Genomic DNA, 17,654 nt, shown 5'->3' with positions numbered 1-17,654 from the left:
TTTAATTCCTTTTCCTTCTTCTTGGAATATCTTTGTTTCCAAAGTGCCAGGATGTCCATATTCATGTTTTTAAGTCAGTATAGAGTTGGGTTAATGTGGCCCCAAAACTTTTTGAATGGCTGTGTGCTTCGCAGTAGTCTAGGTGGAAGACCGATAGCACCTTTTATTTATTTTTTATTTTTAATTGATGCATTATAGTTGTACATATTTATGGGGCACAGTGTGATACATGTATACAATGTATATGGACCAAATCAGGGTAATTAACATATCTATCACCTGAAACAGTTATTATTTGTGTTGTAAACATTCAAAATTTGCTCTTCTAGCTATTTGAAAATATGCAATAAATTGTTGTGAATTATAGTCACCCTGTAGTGCTACAGAACACCAGAACTCATGCCTCCTGTCTAGCTGCACTTTTATATCCGTTAACCAACCTCTGGCTGATAGCATCTTTTAGATAAGAAGGTATTTCTCTGCACACTAGTAGCAAGTAGTATTTTTAACCTACATTTATGAACTGTGGAAAGTACCCAATCAGAGTGCCTAAGACATTCTGCTGCCGCTACAGTAGTAGGATTTATGTGGTTACTAGGCCACAGCTTTTATCCAGGATGTGGCTTCATATCCTCGTCAAATCATCCACACCTATAAACAAGGTGTGTTTTCAGCCACACGGCCAAATATGCTCATGGCTCCGCCTCTTGTAAGGTGTTTCCCAAATGATATTTCTGATAATAACAAACCGAAGTTGATGAATCAGTTACTTAACCTTGAATTTACTCTGGTTTGTTGGTTGGCTGGTGTAGTGATATCACTCACTTACCTGCATTCTAGTACCCTCCTTGAGTAGGGGAGAGGGAAGTAGCTTACCTGGACTAATGTCTCTGGAGGTGTACAAAAGAACCCTTGGGAATATATTGAACACAGGACTATCATGGGTCATGTCTATCGCTTTTCAAAAACTACACTCTGAGATGGAGATTTGCATGTAGGTGGTTTAGCAGGTTTTCTGTTCAGAGAGGTCCTGAACTTAGCAAGGGGGCCAGGCCTTTGTACCCAGTCATGGACTAGTCATTGGCTACAGGCTGCCTAAGGGGGGTGGGAGGAGATGCAACTTGGGTGAGGCAGCTTGTTTGGCCAAAGGCATTGCCTAGGAACGGACTCAGCTATGATTCAACAGCAGGCAGCATTTTCATCTAGGGGAATGAGGGGGACCCGAAGGGGGCATCTGAGTGACCCACTGCAGTATCTATGACAAGGACCATTGATAGAATGTCTTGCTGGAATTATTCTAAGTGTGCAGCATGAAACTTGAGCATTTGGTCTCCTCACCTTGTGGGGGGTGTGGGGGTCTTTATATTTCTTAAGATGTGGACCTTCCTTTAGTGTATTGGTTTCTGTTTTTTTCCCTGCCATTTTCCAGTGGTTAGCCATGGAAGGTCATCTACATGAAAGTCCGGAACTTGATCTCTTTTGGAGTTTAGATCATAATTTTGAGGGCACACTTTTTTTGTTTGTTTGTTTGTTTTGTTTTGTTTTAAGTTTGGCTGTGTAAAGTCTTTTACAAAATCACAATTCAATGGTTTGAAACAGTGGTTGCCCTTCAGAACTTTTAAATGATCAGGAACCATCATACTGCATGCATTAACAGTGAGACCAGCATGGGTCTCATTTTTATTCTTAATAACATACCTATTTCATAGAGTGGTTATGTCTATTTTGCAGATGAGGAAGCACAGATGCACTAAGCCTGGTTGCTTGTTGGTAAGGTGGCCGAACGGGTTTATCAGTTTGAGTCTTTGCTCTGAACCTCCAAGCTGGGTTGCATCCCAGAGATTATGGTGGTTGGGATCAAGGATACTGGTGGCAGGGCTAGGGTAATGCCAAGGTACAGTCATTGTCTCCCATGATGAGGGTAGAGGCTAAGCCAACTGAGTAGGCAAAAGATGGAAGGCTCGGGCTGGGCACTGTGGCTCACCCTGTAATCCCAGCACTTTGGGAGGCCGAGGTGGGCAGACTGCCTGAGGTCAGGAGTTCGAGACCAGCCTGGCTGGCGTGGTGAAACCCCATCTCTACTAAAATACAAAAATTAGCCAGGCGTGGTGGCAGGTGCCTGTAATCCCAGCTACTTGGGAGGCTGAGGCAGGAGGATCGCTTGAACCTGGGAGGTTGCAGTGAGCTGAGATCATGCCATTGCACTCCAGCCTGGGCAGCAGAGCAAGACCGTCTCAAAACAAAACAAAACAAAAAACAACAACAACAACAAAACAAAACTGGAAGGCTCCTGTTACCAGAAGTGTGACTTTTCTGCATCAGAATAGCTAAAAACAAAGAAGATGATGTCCTGTGCCTCTTCGGAGTAGTGTCAAGTCCAGAAACCAGTTCATAGTGAGTCCTAAATGGGACCAATTGAAGAAAGCACTGCCTGGAAAGTCTCTAACAGCAAAAGGCTAAACAAGACTTCAGATTCAGTGAACACAGGCTTTTCTTTGGCTTTATTTGTATGAGGATAAGGAACATTTTTCTCTTATTTCTTTACCAAGTAGGTAAAGTAGTCCTCTCTACAAAGTCAAAATCCAAAAAAGAAAGCAGGAGGAGGACCACAATTGCAAAGGAAAATTTCATCTTGAGTGCGGCTTTCCTTGGCAAACAGTGACTCCCTCCAGTGTTGATTTGAAGAGTCTCAAGTTGTATCTAGGCCGAGAGAGAAAGTGATGCCTCTTTTTCTTGATGAGTGAAACTGATTAGTTGTGGGAGGGGACGGAGCCTGACATGAAACCAATGACTTTCCTTTATTTTTTTAGGCACGAACCCCAAGCCTTCTAATTACACTTGCAGATTTTTTTTTCCTGTGTTTTTCTGTACGGCCAAAATTTCTCTTGATTTAACATTCTGTTCCTTCTCTTTGCCCACAGAGAGCTGTCAACTCTTACTCTTTTTTTCCTCCAGAGAACCCTTTTGGCCTTCATCCTTTGCACTGTTTTTACAGTTAAATACTGCATTTCCTTTTTATGCTCTGGGATATCTGTTAGTTCCGAGACCCCTAGATTAACAGAAATTTCATTCCAGAAAAAATTTTTACCCTGAGTCTTGGTAGGGTCTAAATCAGTGCTTACACTCCCTTAAAAACAATGAGGCGATTTTTGTTTCGAGACAGCAGCCTTGCAGTATGTAAGACTGCTGCGTTTGAGTGGTGAATTAACAATTTGCTTGCAAGCAATAAGTCACTGATGTCAGCCAAAGCTTATTAAAAATGGATTTTATTAAGCGAATGCTATTGGGACAAAGAGCACAGCTTTTCCTAGCTTTGCAGAAGCACATACCAAAGTGAGCTTTGGCAGGTGGATTGGGAACAGGCAGAGGGGTACTTACGTACATTTGGCTTTTTTTCTGTTTCACACTCATATTTCTTTGTGCTACCAGGATCGTCATGACAGCCTTATCTCTCAAGTAAAGCCCGTTACCTCATCTCTAATTGCTTATCCAAAGGCAGGCGAGCTCTGATTTCTCTGCATTAATAAATGACACCGAAGAAGAACTGCTTTGTTTGCACTGGCTCGCTCAGGTTAACCAGTGTAAACCCCTGAGAGCTTTGGGAAACCTTGTACTTTGCCAGTGGTCAAGGAGAGGTGGCATTCACTGCGATCAAGAGCAGTGTTCGCTTGTTTACTTTTTGCTCATGTTTGTAGCCCTATTCTTTTCCCAGTAAAAACCCCCTAGTGACCTAAAGCAGCTTTTCTCTAGCTGTGAGTACCCACTCCCTTCCTAGTTGGGAGTAGTGGCGGTTGCCCTGGGAGGAGGGGTGTCTTCCCTGATTTCAAGGCTCACTTTCTTGGCTGCCTGCTGCTCACCTTTCCTTAGAGGTCAGGAGCCTCTCCACAGACCTTGGCACTGATTGCTGTGCCATATACAAGGCTGGAAGATAGCACCCCTGCTACTCTGTGAAGCACGATGGGAAATGATCATACAAGTTTCATAAGTGAATATGAGGAGTGGAGACGTGTGGGAGTCTGAGAATGGTGGATGGCTGGCAGGTTCTGAAATAGTTCCATGACTGCCTAGTGAAACAGTGTGGATGCCTCCCTCCTGGGAAACAGCTTCAACTATCTTGTCACCACCTAAGGATATCTCTGGTCATTTGAAGGGCCTGTACATTTGAGTTATTTCCATATCTAAGAATTGTAAACTTATTTCCTTTTTTGTCCCCCACAGAATGAAATGAATGATGTGCCCTTCTTTGATATCCAACTGCCTTACGAATTGGCAATCAATATTTTTCAGTATTTGGACAGGAAAGAACTAGGAAGATGTGCACAGGTAAGCTGTTGCCAACAGATGTTCAAGATTTCCCTAAATGAGTGATTAAAGTATAGGACTCTCATGGGTAATAGAAATTTACTTACAGAATTATAAACTTTGCAGAATGAATTAATTGGATGGCAAGTTTGCTGGAAGGAAAGCCACCTTGACCTTAAAGGATTATATTCCACATCACCACTCAGTGTGTATCTTTCTGTGACCCAAGAACTCTCTTCTCCCTGCAGTCTGAGTTATGGCTGACCTGCAGCAGTGTGCTGGTGGCTGACAACTTGGTGCTCAGCCTTTATCGAGCTTGCCTGCGCTATTAATGTACTCACAGTTTTTAATGCAAAGAGGTGAGCCCTGGTTAAATCAAGCCAGTTGTTAGGTTGGTGGCTGAGGGTCAGCCCAGGGACAGAACAGTGAAATCATGTTTTAGGTGCGTAGTCCAAATTACCCTTTAAACTTCAGAATCTCAATCAGTGAGGTGCAAGGCAGGTGAGAACTGAGACCCACCAAAGGAATTGCAGATCAGTGTCACCCATCTCATGCGTACTCTGGGTCATATGCCTGTGGAGTGGAATGGTGGGAGATATCATTCAGGCCAAACTGCATTGTGTATAGGAATCATGGGGGCATCTTGATAAAATGGAGATTCAAATTCAGGAGGTCTGGGGTGGGCCTGATAGTCTATTTTCTTTTTTTTTTTTTTGGAGACGGAGTCTTGCTGTGTTGACCAGGCTGGAGTGCGGTGGCACAATCTTGGCTTACTGCAGCGTCTGTCCACCCTCCCCATGGTCCAAGCAGTTTTCCTGCCTCAGCCCCCCGAGTAGCTGGGACTACAGGCACATGCCACCACACCCAGCTAATTTTTGTATTTTTAGTAGTGATGGGGTTTCACTGGCCAGGCTGATCTCAAACTCCTGATCTCAGGTGATCTGCCCGTCTTGGCCTCCCAAAGTGCTGGGATTACAGGCGTGAGCCACCACTCCCGGCCCCGTTGATAGTCTGCTCTCTAAGCAGGGGATGCCAGCGTGGCTTTGGCCACATTTTGAGAGAGGCAAAAGTTTATGCCATTAAAATTATTCTTTTGTTCTCGCCTTTTTGGCCAAGAGTGTGTGATTGATATTTCTTTTCTTTTTTTGAGACAGAGTCTTGCTCTGTCACCCAGGCTGGAGTGCAGTGCCATGATCTTGGCTTCCTACAACCTCTGCTTCCTGGGTTCAAGCAATTCTCCTGCCTCAGCCACCTGAGTAGCTGGGATTACAGGCGCGTGCCACCATGCCCAGCTAATTTTTGTTTTTTTTAGTAGAGACAGGGTCTTGTAATGTTGCCCAGGCTGGTCTCGAACTCTTGACCTCAAGTGATCTGCCCAACTCATCCTCCCAAAGTGTTAGGATTACAGGCATGAGCCACTGCCCCTGGCCTGATTTTTCTTTTTTAAAAATTTCGTTTTATTTTTTTAAATGAACAAATAAAGTTATATATATTTATCAGGTATAACATGATTTTTGAAATATCTGTGCATTGTGGAATGGTTCAGTGGAGGTAACTAACATGTATTACCTCACATACTTATTTTCTGTGGTGAGAACACTTCAAATCTATTCTCTTAGTGATTTTCAAGTAGACATCATTAACTGAAGTCACTGTTGTACAGTGGAGCTCTGAACTTATTCCTTCCATCTAACTAAAGTTTTGTATTCTTTGCCATCCTGCTCCGCCAGCCACTGGTAACCACCATTTTACTCTCTACTTCTATGAGCTCAACTTTTTTAGATTCTGCATTTAAGTGAGATCATGCAACATTTGTCTTTCTGTCCCTGGCTTATTTCACTTACCATAATGCCCTCTAGGTTCAAACATGTTGTTGTAAATGACAGGATTTTCTTCTTCTTCTTCTTCTTTTTTTTTTTAAGACTGAATAGTATTCCTTCGTGTGTATGTGCCACCTTATCTTTATCCATTTATCTGTTGATTCTGTATCTTGGCTGTTGCGAATAACATTGCATTGAACCTGGGAGTACAGAGATCTCTTTGACTTACTGATTTCACTTCCTTTGGATGTATATCCAGCAACCAGAATTGCTGGATCATCTGGTAGTTCTATTTTTAATATTCTAAGGAACCTCTGTTTCCTTAATGGCTGTGTTACTTTACATTCCCACTAGCAGTGTGCAAGGGTTCCCTTCTCTCCACCTCTTCGCCAGCACTTGTTTTGTCTTTTTGGCAATAGCCATTCTAACCAGTGTCATTTTAATTTGCATTTCTCTGATGATTAGTGCTGTTGAGCATTTTTAAATATACCTGTTGGCCATCTGTATGTCTTCTTTTGAGAAATATCTATTCAAGTCCTTTATTCCTTTTCAAATTGGATTGTTTGTCTTCTTGCTATTGAGTTGTTTGAGTTCCTTATGTAACATTTTGGATACTAACTGCTTATCAGATATATGGTTTGGAAATATTTTTTCTCATTTTGTAGGTTGTCTCTGTACTCTGCTGATTGTTTCCTTTGTTGTACAAATGCTTTTTAGTTTGATGTAATTCCATTTGTCTGTTTTTGTTGCCTGTTCTTTTGGGGTCATATCCAAATCATTACCTGTAACAGTGTCATGGAGTTTTCCCTCTAATTTTCTTTCTTATAGTTTTACAGTTGTGAGTCTTACATTTAAGACTTTAATCCATTTTGAATTTATTTATTTATTTTTATTGAGACACTCACGCCGTTGCCCAAGCTGGCATGCAGTGGTGTGATCATAGCTCACCATAGCCTCGAACTCTTGGGCTCACATGATTCTCCCACCTCAACTTCCTGAGTAGCTGGGACTACAGGCTCATGCCAACATGTCCAGCTAACTTTCAAATATTTTGTAGGGACAGGGTCTTGCTTGGTTGCCCAGGCTAGTCTCAAACTCCTGGCTTCAAGTGAAAGTTAATTTCTTGATAATAGTGTGAGATGGGGGTCTAATTTTATTCTTCTGTATGTGGCTATCCAGTTTTCACAACACCATTTATTGAAGAGACTTTTTTCCCTCATTGTGTGTTCTTGGCACCTTCACTGAAAATCAATTGACTGTAAATGCACAGGCTTATTTCTGGGCTCTCAATTCTATTCTGTTGGTCTGTGTGTCTGTCTTTATGCCAGTGCCATGCTGTTTACATTGCTATAGCTTTGTAGTATACTTTGAAATGAGGCATTGTGATGCCTCCAGCATTGTTCTTTTTGCTTAGGATTGCTTTGGCTATTTGCAATGTTTTGTGTTTTTATGAAAATTTTATCATTGTTTTTTCTTTATCTGTTGAAAATGTCTTTGGAATTTTGATAGAGATTGCATTTCACTCACTTTGAGTAGTATGGACATTTTGATAGTATTCTTCCAATCCCTGAACATGGAATATCTTTCTATTTATTTATATCTTCTTCCCTTTTCTCCTTAATGCTTTACAGTTTTCAGCATATTGGTCTTTAGCTTCATTGGTTGAATTTGTTCCTAAGTATTTATTTTTGGTGTGGCTATTGTGAATGGGATTATTTTCTTGACTTCATTTACAGATAGCTTGTTGTTGGTGTATTCTACTGATTTTTGTGTATTGATTTTGTACCCTGCAACATCAATTGTTTTTTAGTTTATTGGTGGAGTATTTAGGGTTTTCTATATTGATGTTTATATTGTCTGTAAAGAGGGACAGTTTAACTTCCTCCTTTCCTATTTGGATGCCTTTTATTTCTTTCTGTTACCTAATTGCTGTGACTAGGACTTCTAATACTATGTTGAAGGTAGGTGGTCAGAGTGCACATCCTTGTCTTATTTCTGAAGAAAAGCTTTCAGCTTTTCACTGAATATGAGGTTAGGTTTGGTTTTGTCACATACGGCCTCTGTTGTGTTAAGGTACATTCCTTCTATACCTCATTTATTAAGAGTTTTTATCATGAAAGGATCTTGAATTTTGTCAAATGCTTTTTCTGCAACTGACATGATTATATCATTTTTCCCCTTCATTCTGTTAATGTATTGTATTACATTTATAGATTTCTGTTGATTTCTCATAAGTTAACTGGGTGTATGATTGCTAACCATTTGGCTTTTGATGGACAACTGTATTCTCTAGGAGACACTGGAGTATCCATTCTCCATAACTGCCAAAAAATTAGTTTGTTTAGTGCTTAGCATTTTCATCCCTGTATTCTATCATGCATTTTACACAGTTGTTTACAGCTTTAAGAGAAAGGGTTTGCAAAATTCAGTCGTAGGAAAACTGCACACTAAAATTGAAAGCACCACCGAGACTATGACATTCAGCATAGGAAGGCGGTTTGAGAGTGGTGAAAACTGTAGCCAAATCTGGACTCTACAGCTTGCCACCTCTATGGCAGTTCAGTGAAGTCACAGGTGATACAGGACCATTTAGACTTTTTAAAATTCTTTTTTCTTTTTTGAGACGAAGTCTCGCTCCGTTGCCAGGCTGGAGTGCAATGGCATGATCTTGGCTCACTGCAACCTCCGTCTCCCAGGTTCAAGTGATTCTCCTGCCTCAGCCTCCTGAGTAGCTAGGACTACAGGCGTGTGCCACCATGCTCAGCTAATTTTTGTATTTTCAGTAGAGATGGAGTTTCACCGTGTTGGCCAGGATGGTCTTGAATTCTTGACCTGGAGGTCCCCTGCCTCAGCCTCCCAAAGTGCTGGGATTACAGGCGTGAGCCACCGCGCCCAGCCATTCTACTCTTTCTTTATGAAGCATTTTGCTTAATCATTTTTCTACTTGAATATGAATTTGAAAGGATTTTTAATGTTCTTGATTGTTGCACTATTGCTTAAGTCGGGGCATTGACAAATATTTTTTGATGCAGAATGTGTGTCTGGGAAATGATGGAAATTATTTAAAGACTCAAATTCACTTAAAAAATGTGCTGAAATGTAAACTGTGCTCAGAGCCTATCAGTTGCACTAAGCATGAGTACCTATATTGTTTTCGTTCCCCTTGGAAATTTGATTTGTTATATTCTAACTTTACACATTGGCCCTGCTCCCAAGAGTTGAAAACAAGAGTATAGCTAAATGAGGCCAATTCCTGGATTTCAGCCTGATGCTGTTAGCCGAAGTCTTGGAACAGGGTCTAATAGCTAGCTGCTTTACACAAAGTCAGCATTAGACGATAAAATCTTCATTCTTGATAGCGAGCTGCTGTTTAAGAAATCATTTCTTTTAACATTGCTTTCTGCTCTCCTGCTTTGTAGAGGGCCATGTGGCTTTCACATCTGCTGCTGGTTTTCTCATCCAAAGAGTTTATCAGAGAAAGATAGGATCTAGTGGAAGAAGAGATCCCCTTTTGGTACAATGGGGCTGCATTACAGGGTAGATTGGTTATGCTGGTGAGATTATTCTGCAGGTGTGAACAGTTTAATTTGCAACACAGTAGTCCAATTGTCCGGCAGAATTCTCCCCTCTATGGCCAGTTGGATCTGGCTTTTGGTTGTTGTTGTTAACCCAGTTTTTAGAGCACGTGTATAAGAATAGAAAATATTCTTAAACAGAACCCCGTTAGGGTGCAGTGACTAAGTTGACTGTGATCTGTGAAGTCAAGGTTTTTATGGCGCTCTTACATGAGAATGACAATAGGTGGCTAGTATTTTGTAGAATTGGCTTTGTTTCATCAATCGTTAAAATTAAAACCATAAAGTAATAAAAGTGAGTAGCATTTTCATTTGTTTCTTGGGGTGTTTTTATTTTGAAACAGGGAGGAAGTTCTTCTGTGGAATGTCCTGCTGCTTTATGATTTTATTTTAGAGGGGCTTGCTTTTTTTCTCTCTCTCCATCTCTCTTTTAATCTAGGTGCCTTGGGATTTTAGTGAAATTGGGCCAGTTATGTAGAATTGGCACCATGAACTAAATGTATGCCCTTGGAGAAAACCTGTTTGCTTAGATCTTTATGCCAAATTGGTAACTGACTAACAGTAAGAAACTCTGTTACTGGGAGGCCTTTGAGATTTAATTATCCCACAAACCATGCCGGAGACTGATTTTGCTTTGACTTTGTCTCCTTTCCACATCCCCTCCTCTTTTTCTGCTTCAGAGGCTTTGTGTTTTCAAAACTGAAGTCCCACTACATTAGTTTGTGATCCTTGTGTACTTTTGATGCTAAGGGCTCCAGCTCCTTCCTTTCAATAGTTGTCCCTCGGGGGACTTAATATCTCTGTGGGAGTGTTTCTTGCCAAAACATCTTGAAAATAGTGTGGCTTTTAGTAAGCAAAGTTACTTGTTGGACAGTTCATTGAACAGCTTTATAATCTTGCTATCTATAATTTTCTGTTCATCTTTTTTTGTGCCCACAGGACTCCTGGCGTTTAAAGGATACTATTTTTTAGTGAATAACAATGACACAGTTGTTGATTTCAGATTTACAAATTGGTTTTTAGGTGAAAAGTAAGTCTGCCATTATATTACAACATGAATAATTCTGAGGAGTGATGGCTTTTAGGTATTTACCAACATTCAATTTTTAAACTTTAAAAATTATTATAAATTCATAGGAAGTTGCAAAAATATAGTACAGAGAGTTCCTGTGTACCCTTCCCAGTTTCCTCCATTGGTAATATCCCACATAACTGCAGAATAGTAGCAAAACCCCAGGAAACTGACGTTGGCACAATTCACAAATCTTAAATGTCACTAGTTTTACATGCACTTATTTGTGAATCTGTGGAAGTTTACATGGAGGTAGATTTGTGTGATCATCACTGCAGTCAACATATAGAGCATTCATTGCGAGAATCTCTTGTGCTACTGTTTCACAGCCTTTTATAGCCACACGAACCTCAAGTCCACCCCTAGCTCTATCCCTAACCCCTGGCAACCACTGCTCTGTTCTCCATCTCTGTAATTCTGTTTTTAGTTTTTAAACATATATTTTAGTTCTGTGTATTTCCTAATGTGTTATTTTAGGAATTTAGCTTCATAAGTAACGATGTCATGTTTTTCAAGTAAAAGGGAGGAAAAACGTGCATAAACAAAGCAATAAAGAAAAAGAGGGAAGACGCAGAGGTTAAAAACTTGAAATGTTTGATAATATTGGTGAGCAAGAAGTAGGTGACAGCAAAATAAGTAATTCTAGAACTAAAGACCAGTATATTAGATTATGGTATTTCAAGTTTCAAGGAAAATGTGATTTTATGTCCATGTAGAGAAACTAAAATCCAGGCGCTTATAGCTAAAGATCTATAATCTTAATGAAGTCTGTGAAAGTCAGGAATCCATAGCCAAGTGAGGCTGAATTGATTTTCCTGGCAGAAATGATTCTGCAGACCTGTGGTTGCTGGCAGGGTTCCCTTAGTTCTTTACTTTCACCCTTGCCACCAGACTTCTCTGTCAGGAAGTTCTGTGGAAGGTTCCTTGTATGCTCAAGACCCAAGTGCCCTCAGGAGTTCCTTTTAATTCATGTAATTATTGTGGCTGCCTCCTTTAAGCACAAATTTAGGGAAAGGCAAAATCACTCTAAAAAACAGATTGGGAGCTAGGTGAAACAAGAATGGCAAATGAACATTGAACTAAGCAGTGGATACTTTGGAGTTCTTTATACTGTTCACTTGACTTTTATGTGTTTGAACTTTTCCACAATTAAAAAATTTAATAGAAAAGAAAAAGCAGAGAGCAAAATAATACATGTGAATAAGAAAGAGCCTATGGAGGGCAGCACATGCCAGGAGCTGAGCTGTTTCTATGACCTTTGAGAATAAAAGCAATCTAATTTTTTAAAAAACAGTTGGACTTACTCTTTTATCTCATTCAGTTATTTATATAGGGCTGAATGTATGCCAGGTACTGTTCTGTATAGTGAAGACAGCTGAGAGCAAAACATAAAAAAGCTGCTTCTCAGAGAGCTTCCATTGTATGCAGTAAACACATGATTACATAGAGTTATCGCACGCCAGTGAGTGCTACAGAAAAGAATAAGACAGTAGAGGTGATATGGGGGTTGCACCTCTAAGTTGTCACGGAAGACTTCGCAGAGAAGATGACCTTTGAGCAAAGACCTGAAGGAGGGGTGAAGGATGCTGTGCAGGTCTCTGGCAGAGGGGAGTAGCAAAGGCAAAGGACTTGAGGCAGGCGCAGCTGAAGCTCATCTGAGGCAGAGTGCACCTGTTGCGTTTGAGGAACAGCAGGAAGGTCAAAGGGGGTGGTTGTGGTATGCTGAATGATGGCCCTCCCAAGTATGTTCACATCCTAATCCCTGAATTCCATGAATGTGTTAACCTTCCATGATAAAAGGCGCTTTGTAGTTGTGATTAGGTTAAGGATCTAGAGATGGGGTGATTATCTTGAATTATCCAGGTGGGTCAGGTGCATTACAAGCCTTCTTATAAGAGGGAGGCAGGACATCAGGGAGGAGAGGAAATGCTGTGTTGCTGGCCTTGAAGTGGAGGAAGGGGCCACAAGCCAAGGAATGTAGGTAGCTTGAAGCTGGAAAAGGTAAGAAAACAGTTTTCTTTCTGAAGCCTCCGGAAGGAATGCAGCCTGCCCACACCTTGATTTTACACTTCTGGTCTCCAGAACTATAAGAGAATAAATCTGTGTTGTTTTAAGCAGTTAAGTTTGTAGTCATTTGTGAGCGCAGTCATAGGAAACTGATATGGGGGTGTAGGGAGCAGAAGGGAGTACAAGGAGGGGAGGGCTCAGGATGTGAAAAACGTTTAATCCATTAAAAGAACTCGAAGTTTTATTGTGAATGAGATGGGAAGCCTTTGGAGTGCTTTGAGCAGAGGGGTGACAAGGGCTGCCCTACATTTAAAAAGAGACCATTTGGGCTGCTGTGTGGAGAATCGGTTGTTGGGGAACAAGGACGGCAGCAGGGAGACCAGTTAGGAGGCCACTGAAGTCATCCAGAGAAGAGGCTGTGGTGGCTTGGGCCAGGATGGCACCAGCAGAAGTGGGCAGAGTCAGAACTGCAGATGGGCTGGACGTGGGGAGAGAAGGAAGAGAGCCAACAAGGACTCCAGGGTGTTTGCCCTGAGCAACTGGAGGAATGAGGTCACTGTTTACAGACGGGAGCAGACCGTGGAAGGAGCATGTGTGGGGGAAGGTCAGTCATTGGTTGTGAGGCTGAGGATGAGCTCTTTGTTGAGCTCTGGGCCGAAGATGAAAATTTGGAAGCTGTCAGTCCACATTGATGGTATTTAAGGCCAGGGGACAAATGAGAACATGAAGGAAGTGAGTGTAAATAAAGGAGGGGTTCAGGGATGGAGCCCTGGTGCACCTCAAGGATTAGAGGCCGTGGACATGAGCAGGGCCAGCACAGAGGACCAGGAAGGAGTTAGTTCCCTGCCAGGCAGGAAGAAAAGCCGGGTGTGTAGTTCCCTGGAACCATGGGATAGACGTTTTCCAGGAGGAAAAAGTGATCAGAGGTATTAAGCGCTGCTGTTCATCAAGTAAGAGGAGGACTGAGCAGTGACCATTGGGTTTTGCAAGATGGAGGTCACCGATGACCTTAACCAGAGTCAGTGGTGTGTTAGGGGCAAAAGCTAGTGGGCTTCCGAGCAAGTGGAGAGAGAGGAAATTGAGATAGTGAGTGCATAGAGAGCTGTCTCTATGTGGTGTGTCCTCCCAGAGTAGACTTGGTGTGTGAACCTGTGAAGGGAACAATGACACTTCCCCCCGCCGCGTGAGCCTCACTGGTAACCCTAATCCAGGCAGAGCTAATAAAGCTAATTTTTGAGCCAAGAGCTTTTTTTTTTTTTTTTTTTAAATGCTGTGATTCACAGTGGTGCTATAAAGCAAAATGCTGGAGACACTTTTATTAGCAAGTCCTTGCAGCTGAGGCTCACTCAGTGGGGCTTTACTGAGCAAGGCCATTCCAACTCTGGTGTATTAAAGAAAGACCATTAGGCCTCTGGAAAATTCAGGCTTGTAAACTTGCTAGATTTCATAAAACTTAAGAAATCAAAACAATTAACAAGATTTCCTTTTGGTGGGACCCTTTAACATTTGCTTGTGAAAGTTTAACAGGTCTTTTTCTTGTTGATTTTTTTTCCTTCAGAATTAAAAGACATTTTTAAAACCTGTCATTTTTGTTCTCCTTTAAAAGAAGAAAGAAAAGCACCCTCCCTTTATAGTTTGCTAAAGCAATTGTTTATGCATTTCTGTTTTTAATACCTAATTGTGAATACAATCCTGATCCCTTTTTGGAAGTAATTCTCACCTCTACCTATTGTAAGTCCCTCAAAGAGATTTTTTTATTTGTTATCCAGGACATTAACTTGACTATGACTTTCTACAGAAGAAACACTGATCCAGGGTTAGTGATGTGAATGGTGCACCACAGCATCAACTTTTTTGTTCTCAGGTTTTCATCCCGTAACTTGTCGTACAAATTTCAGGTTGTGTTGTTTAAAATGATTTGGCATTTTCCTTGAAACTGTTATAAAAAGCTGCTTTCAGCTTCCAACATCTTTAAGGTCTGACATATTTGAGACTTCCTGAAAGTCTCATTGAAAAGTTTCCATTTTAAAGTGGCTGAGATTTGCACAGTTTTCATGAAAACTCATACAGAATGTTTCGTTTAATTGAGATTTTCTAGTTTGTAAGCATTAAGCACTGACTTTGGATTTTCCTAAAGTGCGGATGATTCAAGAGGCTCCATCCAACAAAACGCAGCCTTGTAGCTCATTTTTGAACACAGAATTAAAAAGATTGCTTCCCCTATTTGGGGCCAGCCTTGTAATCTAACCTGGGTGTGAGGGCAGGGACCCCAGCATTTCCCTATAGCTTCCTCAGCCATGGAGAAGTAGCCCCAGTCTGGGTGTGTCCATGGTATCTCTCTCACGTGCCAAAGGTTTTGGTTTCATAGCTTGAGGTGGGAAGTAGATGAGAACTGCGGGCCTGAGCGCCCAGTACCTACATAGTTAGTGCTCAAAACATATCTTAACCGATTGACTCGTAACCCATAGCAGTGTTCTCTAAAGTGACCTCAGCAGAGCACTGGGCTTTTGAGATACTCCTGCAAAAAGAGGTCAGAAACCAAATGAGTTTAGGAAATGCAGCTTCTTATACAGATTGAACCTCCCAAATCCCAAATGCTCCAAAATTAGAAACTTTTTCAGTGCTTATTGGAGCATTTCGGATTTTGGATTTGGGGATTTGAGAGACTTGATCAGAATAATGCAAACATCTGAAATCCAAAATATTCCTGGTTTTAAACATTTTGGATAAGGGATACTCAACCTGTATCCCCTTCTTAGAGCTATGCAACACACGTCACTGCTGTTCAAAGCACTGAGAAGTTCTGCAGCAAGGAATTCTGCTTAGTTTTGTTTAAAGCAGTGTTTCCTAAGCTCATTTGACCATGGAATCCTTTTTTAGGGAACTTATTAACACCTGGAGGTGTTGTTCCACTGAGCATGCTTTTGGTCCATGTAATTAAATAATGGCTGCATTTATATGATCTTTTAACTACTCTGAGTCTTTGGTTCAGTAGTTACATTTCATGACTTTTACAAAATTTTATGGTTTCTACAAAAAAGGCATATGTATGCCCAGGATCAGAGTAAAGCTGCCCTGTGTTTTGTGAGCATGTTCTGCCTTTGAGAACCCATAAAGGTCTCTATATGTTACCCTTATCTTACACCTTATTTAACCCTGAATTCCAGGGCTCAGTTAGGGGACATACTCTGCTCTGGAACTACTCAAGTTGTGTCCTGGCTCCCTCAAAGCTGACATTGATCTAGTCCTATCTGTGCTTCATGATTGCCCAGTGCTCAGACTCACTCTGGCACAGACAGATGGACAGACAGCATCTGGGTGTCAAGGGTAGGCTCAGCTGTGGACCAGACATGCCAAAAATAAAACCATGGTGTTCTGTCTAGTCAAACTGGAGCTCCAGCATTGCTGCGTTGTAATCCTGTTCTTTGTTGCCTGACCACTTGTGATCAGATGAGGATTTGTTTTCCTGAGCCCTTAAGGCTAAGATGGGGAAGTGTGGGATGACAGTGTGGTTAAGTGGATTTGTAACTGACGCTGTGGCCATGCCCAGGGTGGGCTGCATAATGGATCCATGTCAGCCTGTGGGGTGGGCTCCAGTGGTTTGCCACAGAGCTAGAGCTCTGTCTTTAGCACCATCCTGGTTACCATTTTTTTTTTTTTAATAATTAAGATGGAAAGGCCCACAGACCATATTTTGCTGATGACTTATGGATGGGAGAAGTGGCTGATGCTATGGATACCAGAATTGGGATTCAGAGATTATCTGGGGTGGCTAAAATGCTGGGGGGTGGGGCAGACATTGAGGTGGGGATTAAAATGCATAGAAAGTTTACAAAGTTAAGAATTTAAGTATAAAAAATAGTGTGGTGAAAGTATGGTGGACTTTTGTTTGTTTGTTTGTGTTTTAAAAGACCCTGAAGAATCATGAGCACCAAATTGAGGTTACTATTGTGGGTAAGAGAATGTAAACAGAGAGAGATACACAGGAGTTTTAAGCTGATGAGCAGTCTTTTCTTTCTTCTGCAGGGTGGTGAGTTCATGGGTGTTTAATAAATTAAACAGACTGCAGAAGCTTTAGTGGACTGTTAGTTGAGTAGCCATGTTGATGGCTGCAGGTAAAGCAGAAAACCAGTGTGTGATAAGATCCTTCCGTGCGTGGCACTGCACCGCCCATATCGGACATTTTACGGAGTCCTGACATTTTACAGCCCACATTTTACAGAGTCCTGAGTACATTTGAAGAGGGACGGTTTAGATGTACAAATGTTTTAGGTTACATTGAGAGAGTGTCGGAATGGAAACTATATGAAAAATGGTAGAAGGAAATGGATAATATATAGAGCAATGAAGAAATGACTAAGGGGAAATGTGATCGCTGTCTTCAGCTATTTGAGGGACTGTTAGGTGGAAGAGCAAATAGATTTCTTCAAAAGGGCATAATGAGAGCCATAGGTAGGGTGCGTTTTCTAGACAGTGGAAGGAAGCCCTTTCTAATATTCAGACTGCCTTTTGGTAGGTCAGACTGATGCGGGAGGTCAGCTCTCCACTGGAAGCGTTGCAGGATTGCTTGAGCCCCACTGGCTGGGGATGCAGTGTGGTCCCTTCTTGCAATGAGGAGATGCACCTAGTTCATCTCCAAGGCCCCTCTCGATTCTTCAGGTTTTAAATCATTAGAGACTTGAGACAACATGACACCCTCAGCATTAGGGTGTGACATTTAGGTTCAGAAAAATGACAGCTTTGTCACTTATTTATGCCATGTGATCTAACTTCTGATGCTGTGAATTCCATGCAATGCATCCATACCTGTAGGGAAAGTGACTGAGGTGATGTGACTTCTCACACATGGAGCTTGCATGCACGCATATGCAGCAGAAG

The 17,654-nt window shown here is 41.6% G+C and overlaps 1 protein-coding gene across 3 annotated transcripts in view; it reads left to right on the top strand.

Annotated features, from left to right (window-relative positions):
- The window catches only part of LOC105728572 (E3 ubiquitin-protein ligase RNFT2), a 292,363-nt gene that overhangs the window by 179,311 nt on the left and 95,398 nt on the right, over positions 1-17,654 (top strand). For all 3 annotated transcript variants that reach the window (XM_012468997.2, XM_012468996.2, XM_012468998.2), the window contains one exon: positions 4,219-4,323. In XM_012468997.2, coding sequence (XP_012324420.2) covers positions 4,219-4,323 — 105 coding nt within the window. The remainder of the gene's footprint in view (positions 1-4,218; positions 4,324-17,654) is intronic.

Source organism: Aotus nancymaae, unplaced genomic scaffold (genome assembly GCF_030222135.1).
Source record: "Aotus nancymaae isolate 86718 unplaced genomic scaffold, 86718_ANA_hifiasm-v0.15.2.pri h1tg000021l, whole genome shotgun sequence".
NCBI classification, from domain to species: domain Eukaryota; kingdom Metazoa; phylum Chordata; class Mammalia; order Primates; family Aotidae; genus Aotus; species Aotus nancymaae.
The sequence above is the reverse complement of the archived record's forward strand: the minus strand, read 5'-3'. Positions and strand labels throughout refer to the sequence as shown.